This window comes from Myotis nattereri, assembly GCF_964212035.1.
Source record: "Myotis nattereri genome assembly, chromosome: 1".
NCBI lineage: Eukaryota > Metazoa > Chordata > Mammalia > Chiroptera > Vespertilionidae > Myotis > Myotis nattereri.
The window spans coordinates 63870811-63892481 of NC_138075.1; the positions used below are offsets into that span (position 1 = coordinate 63870811).

A 21671-nucleotide genomic window follows, 5' to 3' on the forward strand; every position below is an offset into this window, starting at 1 on the left:
TCAGCAGGGGGTGAGCGCAGAGAGTCTAGCCGGTCACACCTGTAACCGGTCTAGCCAGAGTGGACACGCGCGCAACGTGCCTCAGAGGACCCAGAGCGCTGGGCGAGAGCGCAGCGGGGAGGCTGAGCTGGTGAGTGGCTGTGGGAATGGGGTGGTGGAGGCAGGAAGCAGAGCAAAAAAAGCAAAGATTCCAAGAGGAAAAAAGACTTCTGATCCCCCACGGGGGCTCCAAACCAGTGGTTGGACCGGGGCTTGGGGCTTGATCTTCCCATCCCTCCAGTCCATGCACAGACATTCATTTCGGAGGATGGGGCGCTGCATGTCCTGGCCTCCAGCTTACTAGCCCCTTTCCCTTCCCTGCTTTCCTGCTTCCTAGGAGAAGCCGTTCCCCAGGCGGGGAGGTGAGGGCTGCCACGTCCGCCGTCCGCCCCAAAGAGCAGCGTGCCGGTGCGGGCTTTTGGTAAGGCTTCTAAAAGCTTCGCCCCAGAAGTGAAAACAGCTGATGCCTCCTCCTCCTGTGCCGACTGGAGGCTTTGGGGACGCCAGCTTTATGTCCCTCACATACCACCTCCTATTCCCCAGGCCGCAGGCTCGGCATGGTCCACGCAAGACCAGAGACACTGGTGCTCCTGGGAGCTCTACTGACTGGATCCCTGGATCCGGCGGGTAAGCACTGGGCGCCCTCCCGGGGTGTCACTCGGTACCCCTGGGGTTGAGGGAAGGGAACAAGGAAGTCAAGCGGTTCCCTGAGGCTGGAAGATCGGGTCAGATGGCTGCGCGGCTCAGCAGGCCGGGAAACTTCCCAGCGCAGCCTCCACGCTGCGCAGGCACAGCCTCTCGGGTTGGTTTGCGGACGCTGGGCGAGCCGGAGAAGCTCGGGCTGAGGTCGTCGGGTACCCGGGGCGTCGCGGGGAGGCTAGCCCTGAGGGGGCCACTCTCTGACCCACAGGCGGCGCGGACGCGCTCTCACTGCCCTGGGAAGTGCAGCGCTATGACGGCTGGTTCAACAACCTGCGGCACCACCAGCGAGGCGCGGCAGGTGCGTCCCGGCGCGGAGCGTGTGGGGGAGCGCACCGCCAGCCTCCGGGCTGCCTGCGCGGGGATCGCCTGTGCATCCCTGCCCGGGCCAGGAGACTAGGGAGAGGGGTCTTGTCCCTGGTGAGGGAAGAGGAGGGCAAAGTTCGGGGCTTGTTGGGGACGGAGTGCCCTCACACAGCCGGTTTCCTGCAGGCGGCCCATTGCGACGCCTGGTACCGGCCAATTACGCAGACGGTGTGTACCAAGCTCTGGGAGAGCCGCAGCTGCCCAACCCGCGCCGTCTCAGCAACGCCGCCATGCAGGGCCCAGCCGGGTTGGCATCCCGCCGCAACCGCACCGTGCTGGGGGTCTTCTTCGGTGAGGGCCACGTGGGAAAACACGAGGGCCGACCCACTGAAGCCCCCCTGCAAGTCCTCAGCCACATCCCCCGACCCCCACTAGGCAGCACGAGGCTTTTTTCATCTCAGAGGGATCTGGGGCTTCCATTCAGGGACCTTTGCTCCCATAAATTTTCTTTTACCCCTTACTCCAAACCCGGGAGTAACCCTGGCCCTCCATTATAGTTCTCAGGAGCTGAGTCCCCTGCCATGCTCTCCTCTCAATATGATCATCCTCTCCCTCCCCCCATCATCTTCCCCCTTGCCCTCCCCCTTCCACCCCCGCTAGAGGAGGGGTGGTGGAAGGACCTATTAGGAGATGGGGATTGGCTGGGGAGGGGGCTTATATTAATTATATTGATGATCACAACTTTGCAAATTAGAAAAAAAAACCACAGAGCTGTTGGTAGCGCTTGCACTCAAACGTCTGCCTTTTGGCTCTTGAGAAACTTGGCCACAGGAAGTGGCGATTCTCACCAGTTCGCACCCCTGGCACGCAGGCTACCACGTGCTCTCGGACCTGGTGAGCATAGAGAGACCTGGTTGCCCCGCCGAGTTCCTCAACATCCACATCCCACTTGGGGACCCCAAGTTCGACCCCAACCGGCGCGGGGATGTGGTGCTGCCCTTCCAGAGGAGCCGCTGGGACCCCAAGACCGGGCAGAGCCCCAGCAACCCCCGGGACCTGGTGAGAAGGGCAGGTGGCGGGGCAGGAGCTGGATCCCAGGCGGGTGGGGCTCTGGGCTCCCGGTCTGGCAGGGTCGTGTTCGGAGAGGATCCCCCTCCCCCACGGACACCCGCCTGGCCCTGGGCCCCCCTTACCTGCCTCGACTACCCACTTGCTCACCTGTCAGACCAACGAGGTGACGGGCTGGCTGGACGGCAGCGCCATCTATGGCTCCTCGCACTCCTGGAGCGACGCGCTGCGGAGCTTCTCTGGGGGACAGCTGGCGTCGGGGGCCGACCCCGCCTTCCCCCGGGACGCGCAGGAGCCCCTGCTCATGTGGATCGCGCCCGACCCCGCCACGGGACAGCGCGGGGCCCGGGGGCTGTATGGTGAGGCCGCGGGGCGCCGGGCCGGCGGGAGGGCGGGGCGGGCTGGGGTCTGCGAGGTGGCGCTCCCCTGGGTCACACCCGCTCCTCTCCCTCCTGCGTCCCCCGGCGGATGCAGCCTTCGGGGCCGAGCGAGGGAACCGCGAGCCCTTCCTGCAGGCGCTGGGCCTGCTCTGGTTCCGCTACCACAACCTGTGCGCGCAGAGGCTGGCCCGCGAGCACCCGCGCTGGGGGGACGAGGAGCTGTTCCAGCACGCGCGCAAGAGGGTCATTGCCACCTACCAGGTCAGTGCCACGGCCCTCCCGCCCCACTCTCCTGCCCTGGTCCACGGGACTCTGCTCCCCTCAGAGCCCTCCATCCTTGGACACCGGCCACCCAGAAACACCCTTTACTGGGACAGCTGGCGACCAGGACCGGGTGACCCGCCTTCCCTGGCTCGCAAGATCCCCTGCTCAGGTGGGGAGCTAAAGTCTAGGGATGACAGAGAGGCTAAGTGCCACTTACACAAGAGATTTAGCTGCCCCCCACCCCCACCCCCCAATCGCTTGTTTTTTGTGGGAGAGGCCTCAGCTCCTCTCCCATTTGAGTTGCCTTTCCCATGACTGCCCCTGCCTGGTCATCCTCTCCCACTTAAGCCTTCCCTGGCTCAGATCCCTCCTGTCCTGGCAGCTGGAGCATTCGCCCCACCTTTCCTCTCTCTTGACCCTCAGAACATTGCTCTGTATGAGTGGCTGCCCAGCTTCCTGCAGCAAACACCCCCAGAATATACAGGTGAGGGCATGGGGGGCACCTGTGTTGAGGGAGGTTGTGGTTAGGATCCATGGGTGGAAAGAAGACAGGTGGATGCCTGTTATGGGAGGATGGAGGGTTCAGGAGTTTATTTCTCCTATTCCTCCTGTGGGGCAGGGTACCGCCCTTTCCTGGACCCCAGCATCTCTCCAGAGTTCCTGGCAGCCTCTGAACAGTTCCTCTCCACCATGGTGCCCCCTGGCGTCTACATGAGGTGAGGGAGAGGCTGGTGATGGGAGAGGAGGCACAGCACTGGCAGAGGTGGTGAATTAGTGGGCCTGGGGTCCTGGAGCGTTTTATACACCTCTACAATGATGTGAAGGAAGCAGACGTTTCGGTATTAAAACAGGACCCTGGGATAGGAAATTCAGCCTTAACAGGGAAATCTCCCCAGCTCCTTGTAATGACTGAACTTCAGTTGCTGAGAGCAGGATTTGTCTATCAGCTAGATAACCCTTTTCCCTCCTTCCCTTCCTACCCTGAGTGGACAAAGAGCAACCTTTATCTTCAATCCACACACATTGCCAGGACTTCAAGGAAGTTCAGGGACTATCCCTCAGACTTGGCCAACCCCCTCTGAATCCCTCACCTAACTCAACCCCATCTTAGCTTCTTCCCTGAATCCCCTCACCACATTCTTGATTCCCCATTTCAGAACTGCCAGCTGTGATTTCCAGAATATCACCAACAAGGGTCTTAACACCTCCAAAGCTCTCAGAGTCTGCAACAGCTACTGGACTCGGGAGGTCAGCCTGGGGTCAGGGTCAAGGGAAGGTGGCTCAAGGTCAGTTTCATTACATAGGCTGGGGAAAGCAACAATTCCAATTCTTGAGTGTTGCTGCTCCAGGGTGGTGGGAGATGAAGGGTAGGGGAATCAGAAAATTATCTGGGGACACCAGTTCGAGAGAGAGTCTGGGACTGGCCAAGGGACCTTTGTCCTGTGGTCCAAGGTTAGAGGGATTGGGCTTTGGGAAGGGACCTGAAAGCCTTCTTGACTGAGAGTCTTGTTTATTTCCAGAACCCCAACCTGAACAGTGCCCAGGCAGTGAATCAACTGCTGCTGGGAATGGCCTCCCAGATTTCAGAGCTGGAGGACAGGATAGTGGTTGAAGATCTTAGGGGTGAGCTCTGGAACCAGAAGGGAAAGGGGCCCAGAGGCCTGGCAGCCTGGGGATTCTTTTGAGTTAATCAACAGGTAGACCTATGGTACCTACAGTGCAGAGACAGAGATACACTGCAAATAGCCATTAGAAGAAAATAAGCTCAAGTTGAAAATTTCCCCTCAACTTACATTTTAGCGTTGTTTTCATTCTAAATTGCCTATGTCTGAGTATGTGGGGGAAGGGCGGCACCACAATCTCTTCAATGCTTAGGTCTCTAAACGTTTTCATTCAGTCCTGTCTTGAAGCTCAGGAGGTAAAGGCTAGGGAATGTTCTGCTTGGTAACTAAAACAGTCTTGAGTCTTAAGGGAAGAGACTTAGCAGAAAAAGTCTCTTGGCCATGGTGACATGGACTCCACACCTAGGCAAGGATGATGTGGATACAGTCACATGTAGACAAGTGCTGGGGGCGGGAGGAGGGGAGGGGAGTGTCAACAGCCCAATTGGAGGCTATTGGGCAAAGAAGGGTTTGAAGTGAGTGAGCCTATAGTCTAGTCCTCTCCCCTCCTTAGATTATTGGCCTGGCTTTGGCAAGTTCTCCCGCACAGACTACGTGGCCAGCAGCATCCAGCGTGGCAGGGATATGGGGCTGCCCAGCTATAGTCAAGCTCTGCTAGCCTTGGGTTTAGAAAACCCGAAGAACTGGAGTTACCTCAACCCCAATGTGGATGCCCAGGTCAGGAATAGTAATGATAATAATAGCAACTAAAGCTTTCCTGTGGCCCTACTGTTCCCGGCCCTTTACACATGTAATTCGTTTAATCTACGTTGGGAATGTGGTAGGGTAGATACTACTATTATCCCCATTTTATCAATGACATAGTTGTGAAGTCACTCATAGATGCAGGACTCAAATTCAGCCACCTGATTCCAGAGTATGTTCCTCATCACTACATCGTACCATTCCTGCAGGGTTGCCCCTGGGTGGGTGTCATTGCCCTATTCCTGCGGGGTTCCTCCCCAAGAGTTGGGTGGCTTTGAAGCTGCTAATCATTGGGGCCAGGCGGTCTGGGTAGTGATGGTCACAAGATATATCCTTGGGCATTTGACAGTGGTCTCAGCATGGGCAGGGATACACTGGTCCTCCCACAAGATTTGCCACCAACCGAGGGGGCTGCCTAGAAAGAGGCCTGAACAGCAAGCCAAGTGGCTGACGGGGTTCTATGTTTGAGGGATGGGGCAAGAGTGGCTGCCCTCCCCAACACATAGACACACCTGTGTACACACATACCTCACCTCCTGTGGTTCCCCAGGTGTTGGAGGCCACAGCTGCCCTGTACAACCACGACCTGTCCCTGCTGGAGCTACTCCCTGGGGGGCTCCTGGAGAGCCAGGGAGACCCCGGACCCCTTTTCAGTGCCATAGTCCTAGACCAGTTTGTGCGTCTGCGGGATGGTGACCGTTACTGGTTTGAGAACACCAGGAATGGGTAAGGCCTGCCTGGCTCCACTTGGCCTTGGTCCCAGACCCTCTGCCTGTAAACAGTCCCCATGGGCTCTTGATTCCCAACTGGCCCCACCTTCTTCCCAGACCCTCTGGGTCTCTTTCCTCACCTGGGTACCTGCTGCTGAGATTGCTAGAGGCCTACAACCCCTTCCCATCCTCAAAATCCTTGGCTTCCTCCAACTTAGGCTGTTCTCCAGAGAAGAAATTGCAGAAATCAGAAACACCACTCTGCGGGACGTGCTGGTGGCTGTCACTAACGTGGACCCCAGTGCCCTGCAGCCCAATGTCTTTATCTGGCATGAAGGTAGGTGGCCTGGGAGAATACAAGAGATGGCTGCCAGAGAAAGAACCAAGGTTTGAGGGATCACTTGGTGCTGTCCAGGGAGCCAGGCACCAGGCAGCCCCCTCCGTGTTAGTCTAGGAGGCCTGCATTAGGCCATCTCCCCCACTAAAGACTGGGCTAGTTTGCAGGCTGCACCCTGTGGTCAAGCTGTGGTGAGTGCTGTGAGATGAGATATGGGAGGGGACTTTTGGAGAGGAACATGTTCCAGTGAGGTGAGCCTGGGAGAGAGGAGGGTGCCTGGTTTTTTACAGGAGAGAGGGAGGATGCTTGGCCAAGGAGTAGGACCCTCAGGCTTTGAGACTCTTTTGTGCCCTCTCCCTCAGGTGCACCGTGTCCTCAGCCCAAGCAACTCACAATTGAGGATTTGGCAACCTGTGTGCCCATGACCGTGACCGACTACTTCGAGGGCAGTGGTCCTGGTTTTGGTATCACCATCGTGGCTCTCTGCTGTCTTCCTCTAGGTGGGCCCTACACCCCTTCATCCATCTCTCTTCTCCTCCTCCCCCTTCCCATGGTCTGACCCTGCCCCTCATTACCTGCTGGCTTGCAGGGCTAGTTTCTTGGTATATAGTAGGCACAGTAAGCCTTGGGAGGCGGGGCGGGGGGGCGGGGGGCAGGCAGCCAAGCCTCAGTAAAGCTTCAGGTGAGGGGCTCCCCTACCCACTGGCTCCTTCTGATCCCCTTCAGTGAGTCTGCTTATCTCTGGGGTGGTGGCCCATTTCCGGAGCCGAGATCTCAAAAGATTACAAAAGAAAGGCAAAGAGAGTTTGAAGAAGGAGGCAGCCAAAGATGGAATACTAGGTGAGATGGGACTGAGGAGGAGGGGGTAGGTGGGGGCAGGGGGAGGGGGAAGAACCAGGTTACAATGTGGGGAGAAAGCCAGATTTTGGGAAGGCTGTTCTGACCGGTAGAGTGGAACTGGCCTGAGGGCAGAGGCCTGGGGACCTCTGCTGATCTGCTCTGCCCAATCATCTCCCCTGCAGCGATGGAGTGGCCAGGCCCTAGGGAGAGCAGCTACCCCGTCATCATTCAGCTGCTCCCAGACAAGTGTCTTCAGGTTCTGGATATGCGTCTCTCTGTGCTGCGCACCATCCAGCTGCGGCCCTTGCAGCAGGTCAACCTCATTCTGTCCAGCAACCGTGGATGTCGCACCCTGCTGCTCAAGATCCCCAAGGAGTATGACCTGGTACAGCCCATCCTGCCTCCCTTCTCACAGCGAGTCCTCTCGAGTCACCCTCTTCTTAGCTACAGAGCTCATTGTGAAGGCTGATTGTGGGAGAGGCACTCCTTTCAGAGGTCCCCTACCCTCCTTCTGACCCTCTTGGGCCACTCACCTACCCCCAACCTAAGGTTCTCTGAGGGGAGGCTGAATCAGAAGCTCAAGCTCTGAGCATTGGCTCAGCCTTCCTTCCACCCAGGTGCTGCTGTTTAACTCCGAGGAGGAGCAAAGAAGCTTCGTTCAGCATCTGCAAGACTCCTGTGTGCAGTGGGCTCTGGGTCTCCACAGGGCTGAGATGGGCGAGAATGAGCTGCTCAGGAAGGCTGTGACCAAGCAGCAGCGGGGCCGCATCCTGGAAGTCTTCTTCAGACACCTTCTTCAGGTGCTATGGCCGTGCCTTTTGAAGATAGGACCAACCCATGGGTTGGAGGAAACCTTGGCCTGATAGGACTCTATATGGGTGAACTAAGTTTCTGCTGTGTGGGCTGGAGACATCCTAGCTTTGCCACTCACTGTCTGTGTGACCTTAGGCAAATCACATGACCTCTGCTCTGTATCTTAGTTTCCTCATCTATAAAACAGCCTATTAAAAAAGGGTTCATCCCATTGGGTTGTTGTAAGGATTCAGTGAGACAATCTACATTAGTGGTTCTCAAAGTGTAGCCCCTAGACGAACAGCATTCCAAGCATGAACTTGGAATTTGTTAAAAATGCAAATCTTTAGCAGCCCTCACCCCCATCACCTCGCTCCGGACCTAGTGAATCAGAAACTCTGGGGTTGGGGCCCATAAACCCGCCAAGGGATCCTGATACACTCCAACATTTGAAGAACACTGTTCTATGTAGTGTTTAGCCCAAATGCTTAGTACAGCAGATCTTCTGATATCTTTGATGAGATGACATAGGAACTTAACTCAAGCTTATATCATGAGCCTATGGTAAAATTGGTTTTGTTGTACCTCGTTTTGCTTAAAGTCACAGGACCTATTGATGACATTAAGTGAGGACTTAACTGTACATTGTAGACATTTAACAAATGGTTGCTACATATAAATGACTTTTAAAATCTTTGAATAATGTGCAGAGACCAAATCAGTCACATGGCAGCTTGTCTGAATTGGTAAGAGAACATATCTCTAGCCTTTTCCTGCCTGTCCACCCATGTCAACTACATCTTCTGTCCTCAGTATAAGCTTTCTCACTTAGCAATCCCAAACTTTGCCCTTGCTGTTCCCAGCCAGGCCCAGCACCATTCCTACTGTATAAAGTTCCTGGATCTTGGGTCCAGGGAGAAAATGCTAGAGATTGAAGCCACTCCCTCTACAGGAGAACAGGGGCCCAAGTCAGGAGTATATCTGAGGACTAGGAGTAGCCACCAGGGCCTCCCTTTCTTAGTTGGACTTTGGAGAGATGTGAAGAGTCACTGAATTGCATTCAGCCAGGCCTCACTTCTTTCTCTCCTTCCCTCTACTGCTGCCTGGGTACAGGTGCTGGACATTGACCAGCCTGATGCAAGGGCTCAGCCCCTGGACTCGCCACAGAAGGTACGAGAGGCTCTGACATGTGAGCTAAGTAGGGCTGAGTTTGCTGAGTCCCTGGGCCTCAAGCCCCAGGACATGTTTGTGGAGTCCATGTTCTCTCTGGCCGACAAAGACGGCAATGGCTACCTGTCCTTCCGGGAGTTCCTGGACATCCTGGTGGTCTTCATGAAAGGTAGGTGGATGGTGGGCCATTCAAGGAGCCAGGGTTCTTTCAGCAGAGAGATGACCTGTATCCCCCTTTCTCTTCCCAGGCTCCCCAGAGGACAAGTCCCGTTTGATGTTCACCATGTATGACCTGGATGAAAATGGCTTTCTCTCCAGGGAGGAATTCTTCACCATGATGCGGTACAGGCTGGGCCCTTCTATCCCTGAGACTTCCTGCTGTTTTCAACAGGAAAACAAGTCAGGTCAGAGGAGTGTCGGCAAGGAGGCAGCCTGCACTGAGAGCTGGCCCTCAGTGCGTCCTAGACTCTCAGAGCAGCCAGCTTCAAAAGTTTGACCCTTCTGTCCCCAGTATAAGCCTTTCTCACTTAGCATTCCCAAACTTTGCTCCAGGAGGGTCAATATCTGCACTTTCACATCAGCCAGAAAATTCTCCCTCCCTAGTTAGAAAAAAAACAAAAAACAAAACCACAACCAACACTAATATGACCACTAACGAAAGTCCACTAACCCCTTCTGGATGCTTCTGGATCTTTGTGAAGTCTACAGCATGCCTAACACTGCTCTATACAGTGAAATCACAGGTGGATGGAGCATGGACAACCTTAGTCACTCTTCCAATATCAATCACCCTGATTAGCAGGAGGAGGAACACAGACAGTTCCTCTATTTTTTGACCCTTCTCTCTTACTGCCCCTTAAGCCATTTCAGGTTGTAGTGTCTTGATAAAGATCAGTTTTGAGACTTCTTATTCCTGAAGACAATGCTCCAGTAACACCGTCCCCTTCAGCTCTATAAGGATGGGGTTCACGCCTTCTTTGTTTCCTGCTGAATGCACCTCCTCTATGCTGTGATTGGCACATAACAGGCATTCAATATATGGTTAACTGAATAAGATGGAATAAATGAACAAATGAATGAATAGAATGCATATAATAGCTCAGGACCTTTTAAATGCCCCCCCCCCCTTTAAGCCTTTCTATTGACTTCTGTATTCCCCTTGACTGCCTCATCCCTCTCACAGTCCAGATACCACAACTGGACATGGGCTTCTAGAAGGGATGGGGTGAAGTTAGTTGACTGCAGTCTGTACCATGCTGGGTGTGCCATTGCAGGCCCAGGCCAGAGTACATCCTATGGAATTTAGGAGAGGGTCCCTGCCCCCAAGGGATGAGCTTCCACCTTCTCATCCTATACTCAGCGTGTGGACCTTCCTCAGTCTCAGTGGGATATGTGTTTCTCAGTGTGATGGCAGTGCTTGCTGTACGGTGTGGGAAAAGCTCTTTTTCTTCTGGGCTCATAGTTTCATCCCAAAGCACAGCTTAAGAAAAGAGTATGGCTACTGCTGCCGCCACTATGGGTGCTGTCTGATTGGGTGTGGAAACAATCCTGTCTGTGCTTTGAGGTTTTGGCACGAGGAAGCAGCAGCCATTGAAGCTATCTCCTCCCCCTCCCCCCAGTTTTCTATGCCCCCACTGGACTGTGAAAGGGGGAGCCCAGCGATGGTGTAGGAGACATAATACGAGAGAGACCCTGTCAGAGGCAGAGACCCTGTCATGGCACCATGGCATACCTGGACATGTCCCTACACTAAGTGGACATTCATCCCAGCTGTAGATGTCTCCCTGTTTGAAGGTTGCTATCTTTCCTTGGTCAAGGTCATTTTCAGTTTTGTTCTGCCTTTTGAGCTCGTGGTCACCCCACCCAGCTTAGTGTCGGGTACAGGCTGGATGAGTATCTTCTTGGTGTTATTTCCAGGGTCACTGGCAACAACATTAGATCATCCATGGCCCGTCCCACTCTGCACTTGCCTGAGTCTGACCTCACCAGGTAACAGGCTACTCTCTCTGGTCCTCTCCCAGGTCCTTCATCGAGATCTCCAACAACTGCCTGTCCAAGGCCCAGCTGGAGGAGGTGGTGGAGTCCATGTTCCGGGAGTCAGGCTTCCAGAACAAGGAGGAGCTGACATGGGAGGACTTCCACTTCATGCTGCGGGACCATGACAGTGAACTCCGCCGCACGCAGCTCTGTGTCAGAGGTGAAGGTGTGTGAGTATGTAAGGAATGGTCAGAGTCAAGGAAGGGTGTGTCCTCAAAATGAGACTTCCTGATGTATAGAACCCAGATCTCATTTCTGTCTTAGTCCTTGGTGCTTAGCACTGAGTCAGGCATGTGTAATCAAGGGTGTACTACAGCCCTGCACAAAAACGCCCACTGAGGATTCAAGAGTGAGCTGAAATCCCGCCTACATTCTGCCCACCAAGCCATGTGCATTGGTCTGGATTGTATCTGGCCAGAGGAAAAGGCACTGCTTTCTTTACACAAAGGATCTGCAGGCCCAGGCATCTACCTGGAGAGGGGTCCTTTTCCTAATGGCACAGAATTGCCACATTGTCTAGCAGTGGCTGCCCTGTGTGCAGTGTGGGGAGTGAGGGGAACAAAGCTGGAGCAGGAGATGAGGACATGACCAAGTCACTGACAAGTGCCATGGCACCCTTCCCAGAGGGCTGGGTGGTGTTGGAGGGACAGTCTTCCACCCCACCCCACCCACCTCATGGGGAAGCCTCTTGTTTTTCTTTCCAGGTGTTGGAGACATCTTTAAACCAAACATCAGTTGTCGAGTTTCATTCATCACTCGAACTCCTGGAGAACGGTGAGAAGGAATGGGGCGTTGGGAAGTCCATTTGGCCAGGTACCCTGCAAAGAAATGAAGAAAGTAGGGCTGGCTGAATCTGACCCTGGGGTCAGTCATTGAACTATGAAAGTTACTCTTAGTGCATGGCTAGTCCTAGCCCAAATTCCAGCTGCCTCCCACACCCCATGCTGCTCAGGAGCCTGGCTCTCTCCTGCCACTCCAGGACAGAACCATTCTATAGAACACATGACCAGATCATATTTATTCATTCTGCCTTGTCTCCTGTCTGCTCCTCTCTGACCAGTTTTATGGGCAAGTTGTGTGGGTAGGATGGGTCATAGGATCCACTCCTACCCTACCCCACCCCATCCCCGAGCTCTGACCTGACAGTTCTCCTCTGGCTGCAAAGACAAGGGGAGAACTAGACCCACTTTCCTTTTCTCAGCTCCTGCTCCCAGGGAGGGGGGCTCCCTGCCTCAGAAGCCCGAGAGCTTGGAGGACCTGGGCTGAAGAAGAGGTTTGGCAAAAAGTGAGTGTTTCCTACACACCTGGGCCCAGGAGACATGGGGAGAGATCTCAGGGTCTTTGGGTTCTGCCCACACCACCTGACACACAAGAGACCATCCTGAGTCTTATTCCATCAGTACCTAACTTGATTGGAGGGCTATAGAGTCAAGTGATCAATATCCTAATGTTCAGGCTAGAACAGCTGTGGGCAAACTATGGCCCGAGGGCCGGATCCGGCCCGTTTGAAATGAATAAAACTAAAAAAAAAAAAAAGACCGTACCCTTTTATGTAATGATGTTTACTTTGAATTTATATTAGTTCACACAAGCACTCCATCCATGCTTTTGTTCCGGCCCTCCGGTCCAGTTTAAGAACGCATTGTGGCCCTCGAGTCAAAAAGTTTGCCCACCCCTGGGCTAGAATCCGGCACTCAGACGCGACACCAAGTCTCCTGGCCCCTGCCTGCTTTGGGCAGAGCAGTGAAGCCTATGCAGGGAGCAGGAAGAGGGAAGGACAGAGCAGACAGGAGGAAGAGGGAGGAGAGGAGTGGGGAGACAAAGGAAGGGGTGGATAAAACAAATAAAGATGAGAAGCAAAGGTTTGGGGGTTGGGAGTCTGCCCCCAAAAAACTTATTTTGTGGCCCATCCTGTCCCCAGGGAGTCACCAGGTCTCCTTCATGGGTGATTTTTTTTTTAATTTAAATACATTTTTATTGATTTCAGAGAACAAGGAAGAGGAAGAGAGAGATGGGAACATCAATGATGAGAGAGAATCATTGATCAGCTGCCTCCTGTACGTCCCCCATTGGGGGCTAGCAACCCAGGCATGTACCCTGACCAAGGAATGGGACCGTGACCTCCTGCTTCAGAGGTCGATGCGCAACCACTGAATCACACCGGCCCGGCTGACATTTAGGGGAAGCCAGGGTGCCTTGACCTTACAGCCAACTGCCTTCCCGGCTGCAGGGCAGCGGTGATCTCTCCGCCGCTGTACACGAAGGCGCTGCAGGAGAAGAGGCAGAGGGGCCTGCTGGCCCAGAAGCTGCAGCAGTACAAGCGTTTCGTGGAGAACTACCGGCGGCACATCGTGTGCATCACGATCTTCTCAGCCATCTGTGCGGGCCTGTTTGCAGAGCGCGCCTACTGTACGAGCTCTGGTTTGGGGCAGTGGATGGGTGAAGGGAAGCCCTCTGGTTGCTCTTCCCGCTCCTCAGCGTCCCACTCTGTCCCCAGACTACGCCTTCGCCTCGCCACCCTCGGGCATCGCACAGACCACCTTTGTGGGCATCATCCTGTCGCGGGGCACGGCCGCCAGCATCTCCTTCATGTTCTCCTATATCCTGCTCACCATGTGCCGCAACCTCATCACCTTCCTGCGGGAGACCTTCCTCAACCGCTACGTGCCCTTCGACGCCGCCGTGGACTTCCATCGCTGGATCGCCATGGCTGCTGTTGTCCTGGCTGGTACGTGGCTCCTGGGGAATCTCATTGCTGCAGGCCCCTGGGACTAGCTGTGGGGGAAATAGTGAGGTGACTGGAACTACTTTTACTTCCATCTCTCCCCCTGTTCCTCCTCCTTCCCTTGGAGTTGCCCAGGGTGGCATCTCTAACGGTCTGTCTCTTTCAGTTCTGCACAGCGCGGGCCATGTGGTCAATGTCTACATCTTCTCAGTCAGCCCCCTCAGCATGCTGGCCTGCATCTTCCCCGGCGTCTTTGTGAATGATGGGTCAGTTCTGGGAGGGTCCCCTCGGGACACCTGCGCACATCCAAGGGTATACTAGAAAAGAAATAGATGGTCCCAGACACTCCACTCCCTCTCTGAGTGAGGGTGAGATGCCAGGCTCCTTGGGGAAGCTGAGAGGGGAATTCCTCAGCCTCAGGAAGGAAGCTGGCCATGATTGGCCAGGGAAGGAGTTTGGGAGATGAAGTTGGAGACTCCCACATGCACCTGACACACATCTCAGCCTATTAGCCATTCACTGGGCAAACATGTATGGAGCACATTTGATGTGGCCATCCAGGAGCCAGAGAGTAGGGATGCCAAGGCACATGCAATCACTCAGCAAATACTTACTGGACGTTTACTATGTGCCTGGCACTGTTTGAGCATAGGGATAGGGCCCTGAGCAAAACACATACCCCTGCCCTCACTGAATTTATAGAACATGAACCAAGCACTGAAGGAAGCAAAGATCAGGCACAGTAGGAGAGTTCAGGACAACACTGGAGGAGGACTTGCTGAGAGAGCAGAGGATGGAACTGTGGGAGATTGGGTGGCATGTTTCTTGGAAGTTATGGTGGGCCCTCTGGGTGGGGGCCCAGCAACCTCAGCCATCAGGGCCGGCAGGAAGAGAATCATGTTGTGACAGTGGCGGAGCCCCTCCTGCCCCAGCCAGAGGTCCCATGTGCCTTTGCCCCACAGGTCCCAGTTTCCCCAGAAGTTCTACTGGTGGTTCTTCCAGACAGTCCCAGGTAGGGAGTGGGGCTGTGTGAGGGAACTGGGGGTACGGTCTGAGGACTTCTGCTTTTGTCTTCATGTTCCCATGAACACATATGTGTGTATAATAATTAGCGATTCTCTTGCTAGCCTCCAGGACAAGCCCCAGCTGCAGCCCCCTCAGGCAGGCTGTCCTGGGAACTAGGGAGGGGAGGGATGAGGGAGGTCAAGGAAGGAGGGCAGAATGGGGGAAGAATGCTCTTTGCATCCTCAGTCCAGGCTGAAGTCCTGAGATGCTTCTCTGTCCCTGCATCCCGTGCCTCCAGGTATGACAGGAGTGCTTCTGCTCCTGGTCCTGGCCGTCATGTACGTCTTCGCCTCCCACCACTTCCGGCGTCGCAGCTTCCGGGGCTTCTGGCTGACCCACCACCTCTACGTCCTGCTCTACATCCTGGTGAGGGACTTTCCTGGGCAGGGCCCGGCCATGGGGTAGGAATGAGCACTCATGATGGGAGGGGGAACAGGCTGAATTGGACACAGGATCTCAAACGGAGACCTTCAGATCTGAGATCCCAGTCTCTGAAGCTGATTCCATCCTCATTACCCAGCCCAGGCCCAAGGCCCAAGCAGAATGTATCTGGGCAAGGGGAGGGCAGGAAGGGGGCCTGGCTGGGCCTCAGCTATACTAACTGGCTGTGTCTCCAGATCATCATCCATGGCAGCGTTGGCCTGGTCCAGCTGCCCCGTTTCCACATCTACTTCCTGGTACCGGCACTAATCTACGGGGCGGACAAGCTGGTGAGCCTGAGCCGGAAGAAGGTGGAGATCAACGTGGTAAAGGCAGAGCTGCTGCCTTCAGGTACCAGGCCTGGCCTGACCCTGGGTGGGGAGCACGGGAAGTTGACTCAGGGTGTGTGGGATGACAGCTTCCCAGGCCTCCTACCTCACCTTGAGATAGCCTGTCTGGGACCCCTGCAGCATTCCTGATGCAAATCCAGTCCCCGGAGAACTTGTAGACAGTGTGAAGTGACTAGAAAAGAGATAGCTGAAAGTGCAGATGAAGGCGTTTAAGGACAAGAGAGACCCCCACATGTGTGGCCTGGGTGCAGGGCAGGAAACCATATATCCCTTTCACGGCCAATTCTGCAGAGCAATCCCCTTTCAGAGATAGGCCAACGGCTCGATTGTGAGACTCTTGTTGAGAGCCAGTGCTGGCTAAAGTGGGCATTCACATCACTGTAGAGGGTGATGAAGATGATTTTAGGTGTCAAGGAACCATCCAACCTTTAGGACTCACATAGTAAGAAAATTAACCTCATTTCTACTTTATTTCAATCAAGATTACTTAAGGACAAAGTTGCAACATGGTGTTAGTTGGCTTTTGTACTCTCCAATGCCTGCAAATCTCCTTCTTCAGCAAAGAGAGAACAGGCCCGAGGTTCAGCTCTGGTCAGGCCACAAAGGGTATCCAGAAAAAATTTGATAAAACGTGGTGCCTTCTGTTTAGAGGACATGATATTGGTTTTCCACCAACCTTAGTGACCTACACCTAGTTGTCAAGGTAAATCAAATCGAAAAAGTAAGTCAATTCAAAGAAAAACGTAAGTGATAGTTCAGGCGTTATGCAGATATGGCTATAACAGTGGAGGTTTGATAAGTTCTAAGTTGGCCCCTGGGGAACCTGAGGTCCCCTGAACCAGTAGGCTTGTATCCAGGACAGTGGTATTGGACCCGAATCCCATGTGGGAAGAGAGATCTGAGAGAAGAGAGGGTCTGCAACAGGGGAGCAGAGAAACTCTCATGTTACCCAGGAAACAGAGGAGAGGGTCCTCTGACTCCCAGCCCCAGGAGCCCAATTTGCTCAGACCATGTGACTGTTCCCTGTGCCTCAGGCATGTGAGAGGACAGGGTACCTGCCAGTCCTCAGGTTGCAGAAGCAAGCCTTCTAATCCCTGCCCTTCTCTGCCCATGACCCCAGGGGTGACCCACCTGCAGTTCCAGCGGCCCCCAAGCTTTGAGTACAAGTCAGGACAGTGGGTGCGGATCGCCTGCCTGGCTCTGGGGACCAACGAGTACCACCCCTTCACACTGACTTCTGCGCCCCATGAGGACACGCTCAGCCTGCACATCCGGGCGGCAGGACCCTGGACCACTCGCCTCAGGGAGATCTACTCACCCCCGACCAATGGCTCTGACAGATACCCAAAGGTGCCCATGATTGGGAACCACTTTGGGGCTCTGGCATTGGCAGACGTGTCTCTGTCCTCCTTCTCCCAGAGTCTGGAAGCACTAGATACCTCAAGGCCAAGCTGGGAGAGGGTTGTTTGCCTCAGAATAGGCTAGAATGTACCTGCATCTTTCTTCTCCTTATACTCACGCCCCAACTCCTGCGCCCCCCGCCCCCCGCCCCATTTCTAGCCTCAGAGCTGGGGCAGGTAGGCTCATTCCATCCCCCTTCTGTTGGCAGCTGTACCTTGATGGACCATTTGGAGAGGGCCACCAGGAGTGGCATAAGTTTGAGGTGTCAGTGCTGGTGGGAGGAGGCATTGGGGTCACCCCCTTTGCCTCCATCCTCAAAGACCTGGTCTTCAAGTCATCCTTGGGCAGCCAAATGCTCTGTAAAAAGGTGAGTGTCTCTCTCCCATTCTTCAAAGGAATCCGAATAGATGGACTGTGTTCCCACATCACAACAGAACAGCATTAGAAAAAGCCCCTGGCTCATAGGCACTAGGTCTGCCAGGGCCACTTATACCGAGTTTTCTATGTACGAAATGTTCTGATGGAGGGTAGGAAGTGTAGCCAGAAGGGCCTCTGCTTGGATCTGTTGTTTAGAAGCCTTGGGCCAAGCTTGTGGGTCCTGACAAAGGGTCAGTGTCTGTGGGTAATCTGGGGCTTCCTAGCTGCTCAGGGGAAGGCACGCGGGATGGAGGAACCTTGAGTTGAGTCCTCAGCTCCAGCCATGTGTCCCCAGATCTACTTCATCTGGGTGACACGGACCCAGCGGCAGTTCGAGTGGCTGGCTGACATCATCCGGGAGGTAGAGGAGAATGACCACCAGGACCTGGTGTCCGTGCACATCTACATCACCCAGCTGGCTGAGAAGTTCGACCTCAGGACCACCATGCTGGTACGTCAGGGCCAGCCAGGCAGGATGGGTGGGTTACCATCTAGGCTAGGAGCTGCCCTGGTTCTGCCTGGCTCTGACCTTCTTCCTCCAATCATTCTTCTACCAGTACATCTGTGAGCGGCACTTCCAGAAGATGCTGAACCGGAGTCTGTTCACGGGCCTGCGCTCCATCACCCACTTTGGTCGCCCCCCTTTTGAGCCCTTCTTCAACTCCCTGCAGGAGGTTCACCCAAAGGTTAGTCCCAACCTCACCCATCTTGGGACTCTGGCCTTCCCCACCAGGACATCCTGACCTGTAAGCACCCTATGGCTCTATCTTGAGTGGGAACCCCCCCTCCCACACTGAACTTGGCCCCAAAATAAGGAAGGCTTAAACTCCCCACCCCCTTCCCATCTCCAGCTCAAGTCTCCTCCTTGTGGTCTGGGGTTGATGCCCTGGTCATTCCAGACAAGCTTCAGAAGCAGCTTCCTCCTGGAAGTGAGCCTCTCAAGCCTGCAGGAAACTTCTTTCTGAAACCACTCTCCCCACATGCACTTGACAGGTACGGAAGATCGGGGTATTCAGCTGCGGCCCTCCAGGAATGACCAAGAATGTAGAGAAGGCCTGTCAGCTCATCAACAGGCAGGACCAGGCCCACTTCGTGCACCACTATGAGAACTTCTGAGCCCACCCTCCCTGGTGCCTGCTTCTCCTCCGAGGACTAGCCCACCTGGCAGTTTCTTTGTCAGAATTCACTTCTGGCCTCAGTTGGACAGCCACTCCCTCATTACCCCACACCCACATCTCCCATGCTCTGAGAAGGGAGAGGAGACCTGGCCTGTATGGCTTAGTTGGTGGAGCATCATCTTGTGCATTGAAAGGTCACCAGTTGGATTCCAGTCAAAGCACATGCCCGGGTTGCCAACTCCATCCCTAGTGGGGAATGGAAACAGCCAATGGATGTTTCTCTCTCCCTTCCTCTCTCTCTAAATCAATAATAACTTAAAAAAAAAATCTCATCTGCACCCCTATGTTCATAGCAGCACAATTTACCATAGCTAAGATTTGGAAACAGCCTAAGTGCCCATCAGCAGATGAGTGAATTAAAAAACTGTGGTACAGCCCTAACTGGTTTGGCTCAGTGGATAGAGTGTCGGCCTGTGGACTGAAGGGTCCCTGGTTCAATACCAGGCAAGGACATGTACCTTGGTTGCAGGCACATCCCCAGTAGGAGGTGTGCAGGAGGCAGCTGATCGATGTTTCTCTCTCATCGATGTTTCTAACTCTCTATTTCTCTCCCTTCCTCTCTGTAAAATCAATAAAATATATTTAAAAAAAAAACAACTGTTGTACATCTACGCAATGGAATACTATGCTGCCATAAAAAAAGAAGGAACTTTTGCCATTTGCAATAGCATGGATGGAACTGGAGAGCATCATGCTAAGTGAAATAAGCCAGTCAGAGAAAGATAAATATCACATGATCTCACTCATATGTGGAATTTAATGATCAACATAATTTGATGAACAAGAATAGATCTAGAGACAAATTGGGGGAGGGAGGGTAAAGAGCAACCAAAAGGCTTGTATGCATGCATATTAGTATAACCAATGGACACAGACACTGGGATGGTGGGGGCTTGCCCGGGGTGGGAATGGCTGGGGGGGAGGGGGTCAATTGGAGAAAAAGAAGAGATATACAATTTAAAAAATCTCATCTGTAGAATTAAGATACACCTAGATTCAAACTTGGCTGCTCTACTATTTACTATCTTTGGGACCTTTGTTTTCTTTAAAAAAAAAAAAAAAGAAAGAAAAGGAAAGGCAACCCCTACAGCTCAAGTCACTGCAGGTTGTGGCAGACCAAGTTGGGAGAGGACAGCCCCTGCCTTATGACAGCTGTGAAGGTGAAGAAATACAATAGTATTTGCCTTCAAGAGGTTCCCATGTCTGTTTATCTTCCACAGAATCAATGTGGAAGATATTTTTGGTATTTTCTTGGCCTAGGCATTTGAAGGAGGATGGGATGGGGATGTGAGAACAGGGCTGAGTGAGAACCTCCTCAGAGCCCAGTTGAGCTGTGATGCTTAGAACCTGGTCAGCCCAAAGTACCTCAATTCAGTCTCTAAGGCCTTTCCCTCCTTCTCACACTCCACCCCTTTATGTTCCAAGAGGGTCAGGAATCCTGAGGAATAACCTGGGAACAAAGGTGATGCCCCAACCCTGATGTTCCTGGTGTCAGCCAGCAAAGCCCATTGTCCTGACCTCCTGGCGGGTCCTCTCTGAGCCCACAGGAGAAGCCCTAAGACTCTGGGACCAAGGGAGTCCAGGTTGTGGGCCAGACATCCAAAACTCCTTCCCAGTTCACCTCCACAGCAGTTGGGTAACCAGCTGACTTGGTTTACCCAAGGCTCTCCCAGTTTTAGCACCAAAAGTCTCTTGTCCTAGGAAATCCCTCACTCCCAGGCAAATCAGGACCGTTGGCCACCTTACACAGGAGTCAACCTGGGATGTCATCTCAAATTTTGGTTCTTTAAGAACCTTCCTTTTCCTTCCTTAACTTGCTCTTTCCTAAAAAGCTGAGCTTTAAGTTTTTTAAAATGTTGGTATAATTTACATTCAGCAAAGTGTATACGTCTTAGAGTTACCATGTATTACTTAGTGTTACCACTACATCTATATCTCCCCAGAAACTTCCCTGTTCCCCTTAGTCAGTCTCCCCCAAACCCTAGAAGCAACTGCTGCTGTGATTTCTCCAGATTAGTTTTGCTCATACTGAATATACTCTTTTGAGATTGGCTTCTTCACACAACACAGTGTCTGTGATTGGCCCATGTTGTTGTAAACATCAGTAGTTTGTTCATTTTTATTGCCGAATTGTATTCCATTCCAGAGATGTACCACAGTTTGTATATCCATTCTTCTGTTGATGGACATTTGGGTTGTTTTAAAATTAAGAATAGCTCTAGCCGCCCTAGCCTGTTTGGTTCAGTGGATAGAGCATCAGCCTGTGGACTGAAGGGTTTCGGGTTTGATTCTGGTCAAGGGCACATGCCGGGGTTGCAGGCTCGGTCCCCAGTGCGGGTGTGTAGGAGGCAGCCAATCAATGATTCTCTCTCATCATTGATGTTTCTATCTCTCTCCCTCTCCCATCCTCTCTGAAATCAATAAAAAATATTAAAAAAAAAATAGCCCTAGCCAGTTTGGCTCAGTGGATAGAGTGTTATGCTGTGGACTGAAGGGTCCCAGGTTCGATTCAGGTCAAGGGCAATGTACCTCGATTACAGGCTCAATTCCCGGACCTGGTTAGGGCAAGTGTGGGAGGCAATCAATCAATGTGTCCCTCTCTCATCAATATTTCTGTCTCTCCCTCTCCCTTCAACTCTCTTAAAAATCAATGGAAAAATAACCTCTGGTGAGAATTTAAAAAAAAAAAAGAATAAAACTGCTATGTACATTCTTGTACCTGCCTTTTGGTGGAAATGATGCACTCATTCCTCTTGGGTCTATATCTAAGAGTGAAATTGTTGAGTCATGGAGTTTTCCAGCCAATAAGCCCAGTGGCAGGGAGTTTCAGGCCAGTTCCACATCCTTGCACCAGGCCCCTCTCCTTGTTGGTCTTACCCTTCTGCTTCTGACAGGCCAAATGCATTTGGATCCCAATCCTCTATATTGAAGGAATCTATGACAGAACTGGAAGGACACTGGATCAAGAGCTAAGAAACTGGATTCTAGTGTGAATTTTACCACTACATCACTACAGAGAAAAATCCCTTACCTTTTCTCTCTGAGTCTGTTTCCTCATCTATTAAATTGTCTACGTGGGCATTAGGAAGTCAAATAGCAACACTGGC

At 53.2% G+C, this 21671-nt stretch overlaps 1 protein-coding gene across 1 annotated transcript; it reads left to right on the forward strand.

Annotated features, from left to right (window-relative positions):
* Positions 1-596: 596 nt before the first annotated feature.
* On the forward strand, positions 597-18502 carry DUOX2 (dual oxidase 2; the record flags this gene model as incomplete). The annotated part of the gene is made up of 33 exons (XM_081099218.1): positions 597-666; positions 950-1039; positions 1231-1395; positions 1916-2103; positions 2270-2471; positions 2587-2753; positions 3180-3240; positions 3376-3472; positions 3914-4004; positions 4277-4379; positions 4932-5095; positions 5673-5848; positions 6051-6169; positions 6532-6669; positions 6896-7009; positions 7192-7394; positions 7627-7809; positions 8915-9140; positions 9220-9313; positions 10993-11174; positions 11713-11782; positions 12210-12293; positions 13239-13417; positions 13506-13736; positions 13900-13999; positions 14696-14745; positions 15037-15164; positions 15416-15569; positions 16689-16918; positions 17178-17336; positions 17682-17837; positions 17944-18072; positions 18380-18502. 33 exons carry the CDS (start codon positions 597-599, stop codon positions 18500-18502), a joined length of 4626 nt encoding a protein of 1541 aa, XP_080955344.1.
* Between the last annotated feature and the right edge of the window lie 3169 nt (positions 18503-21671).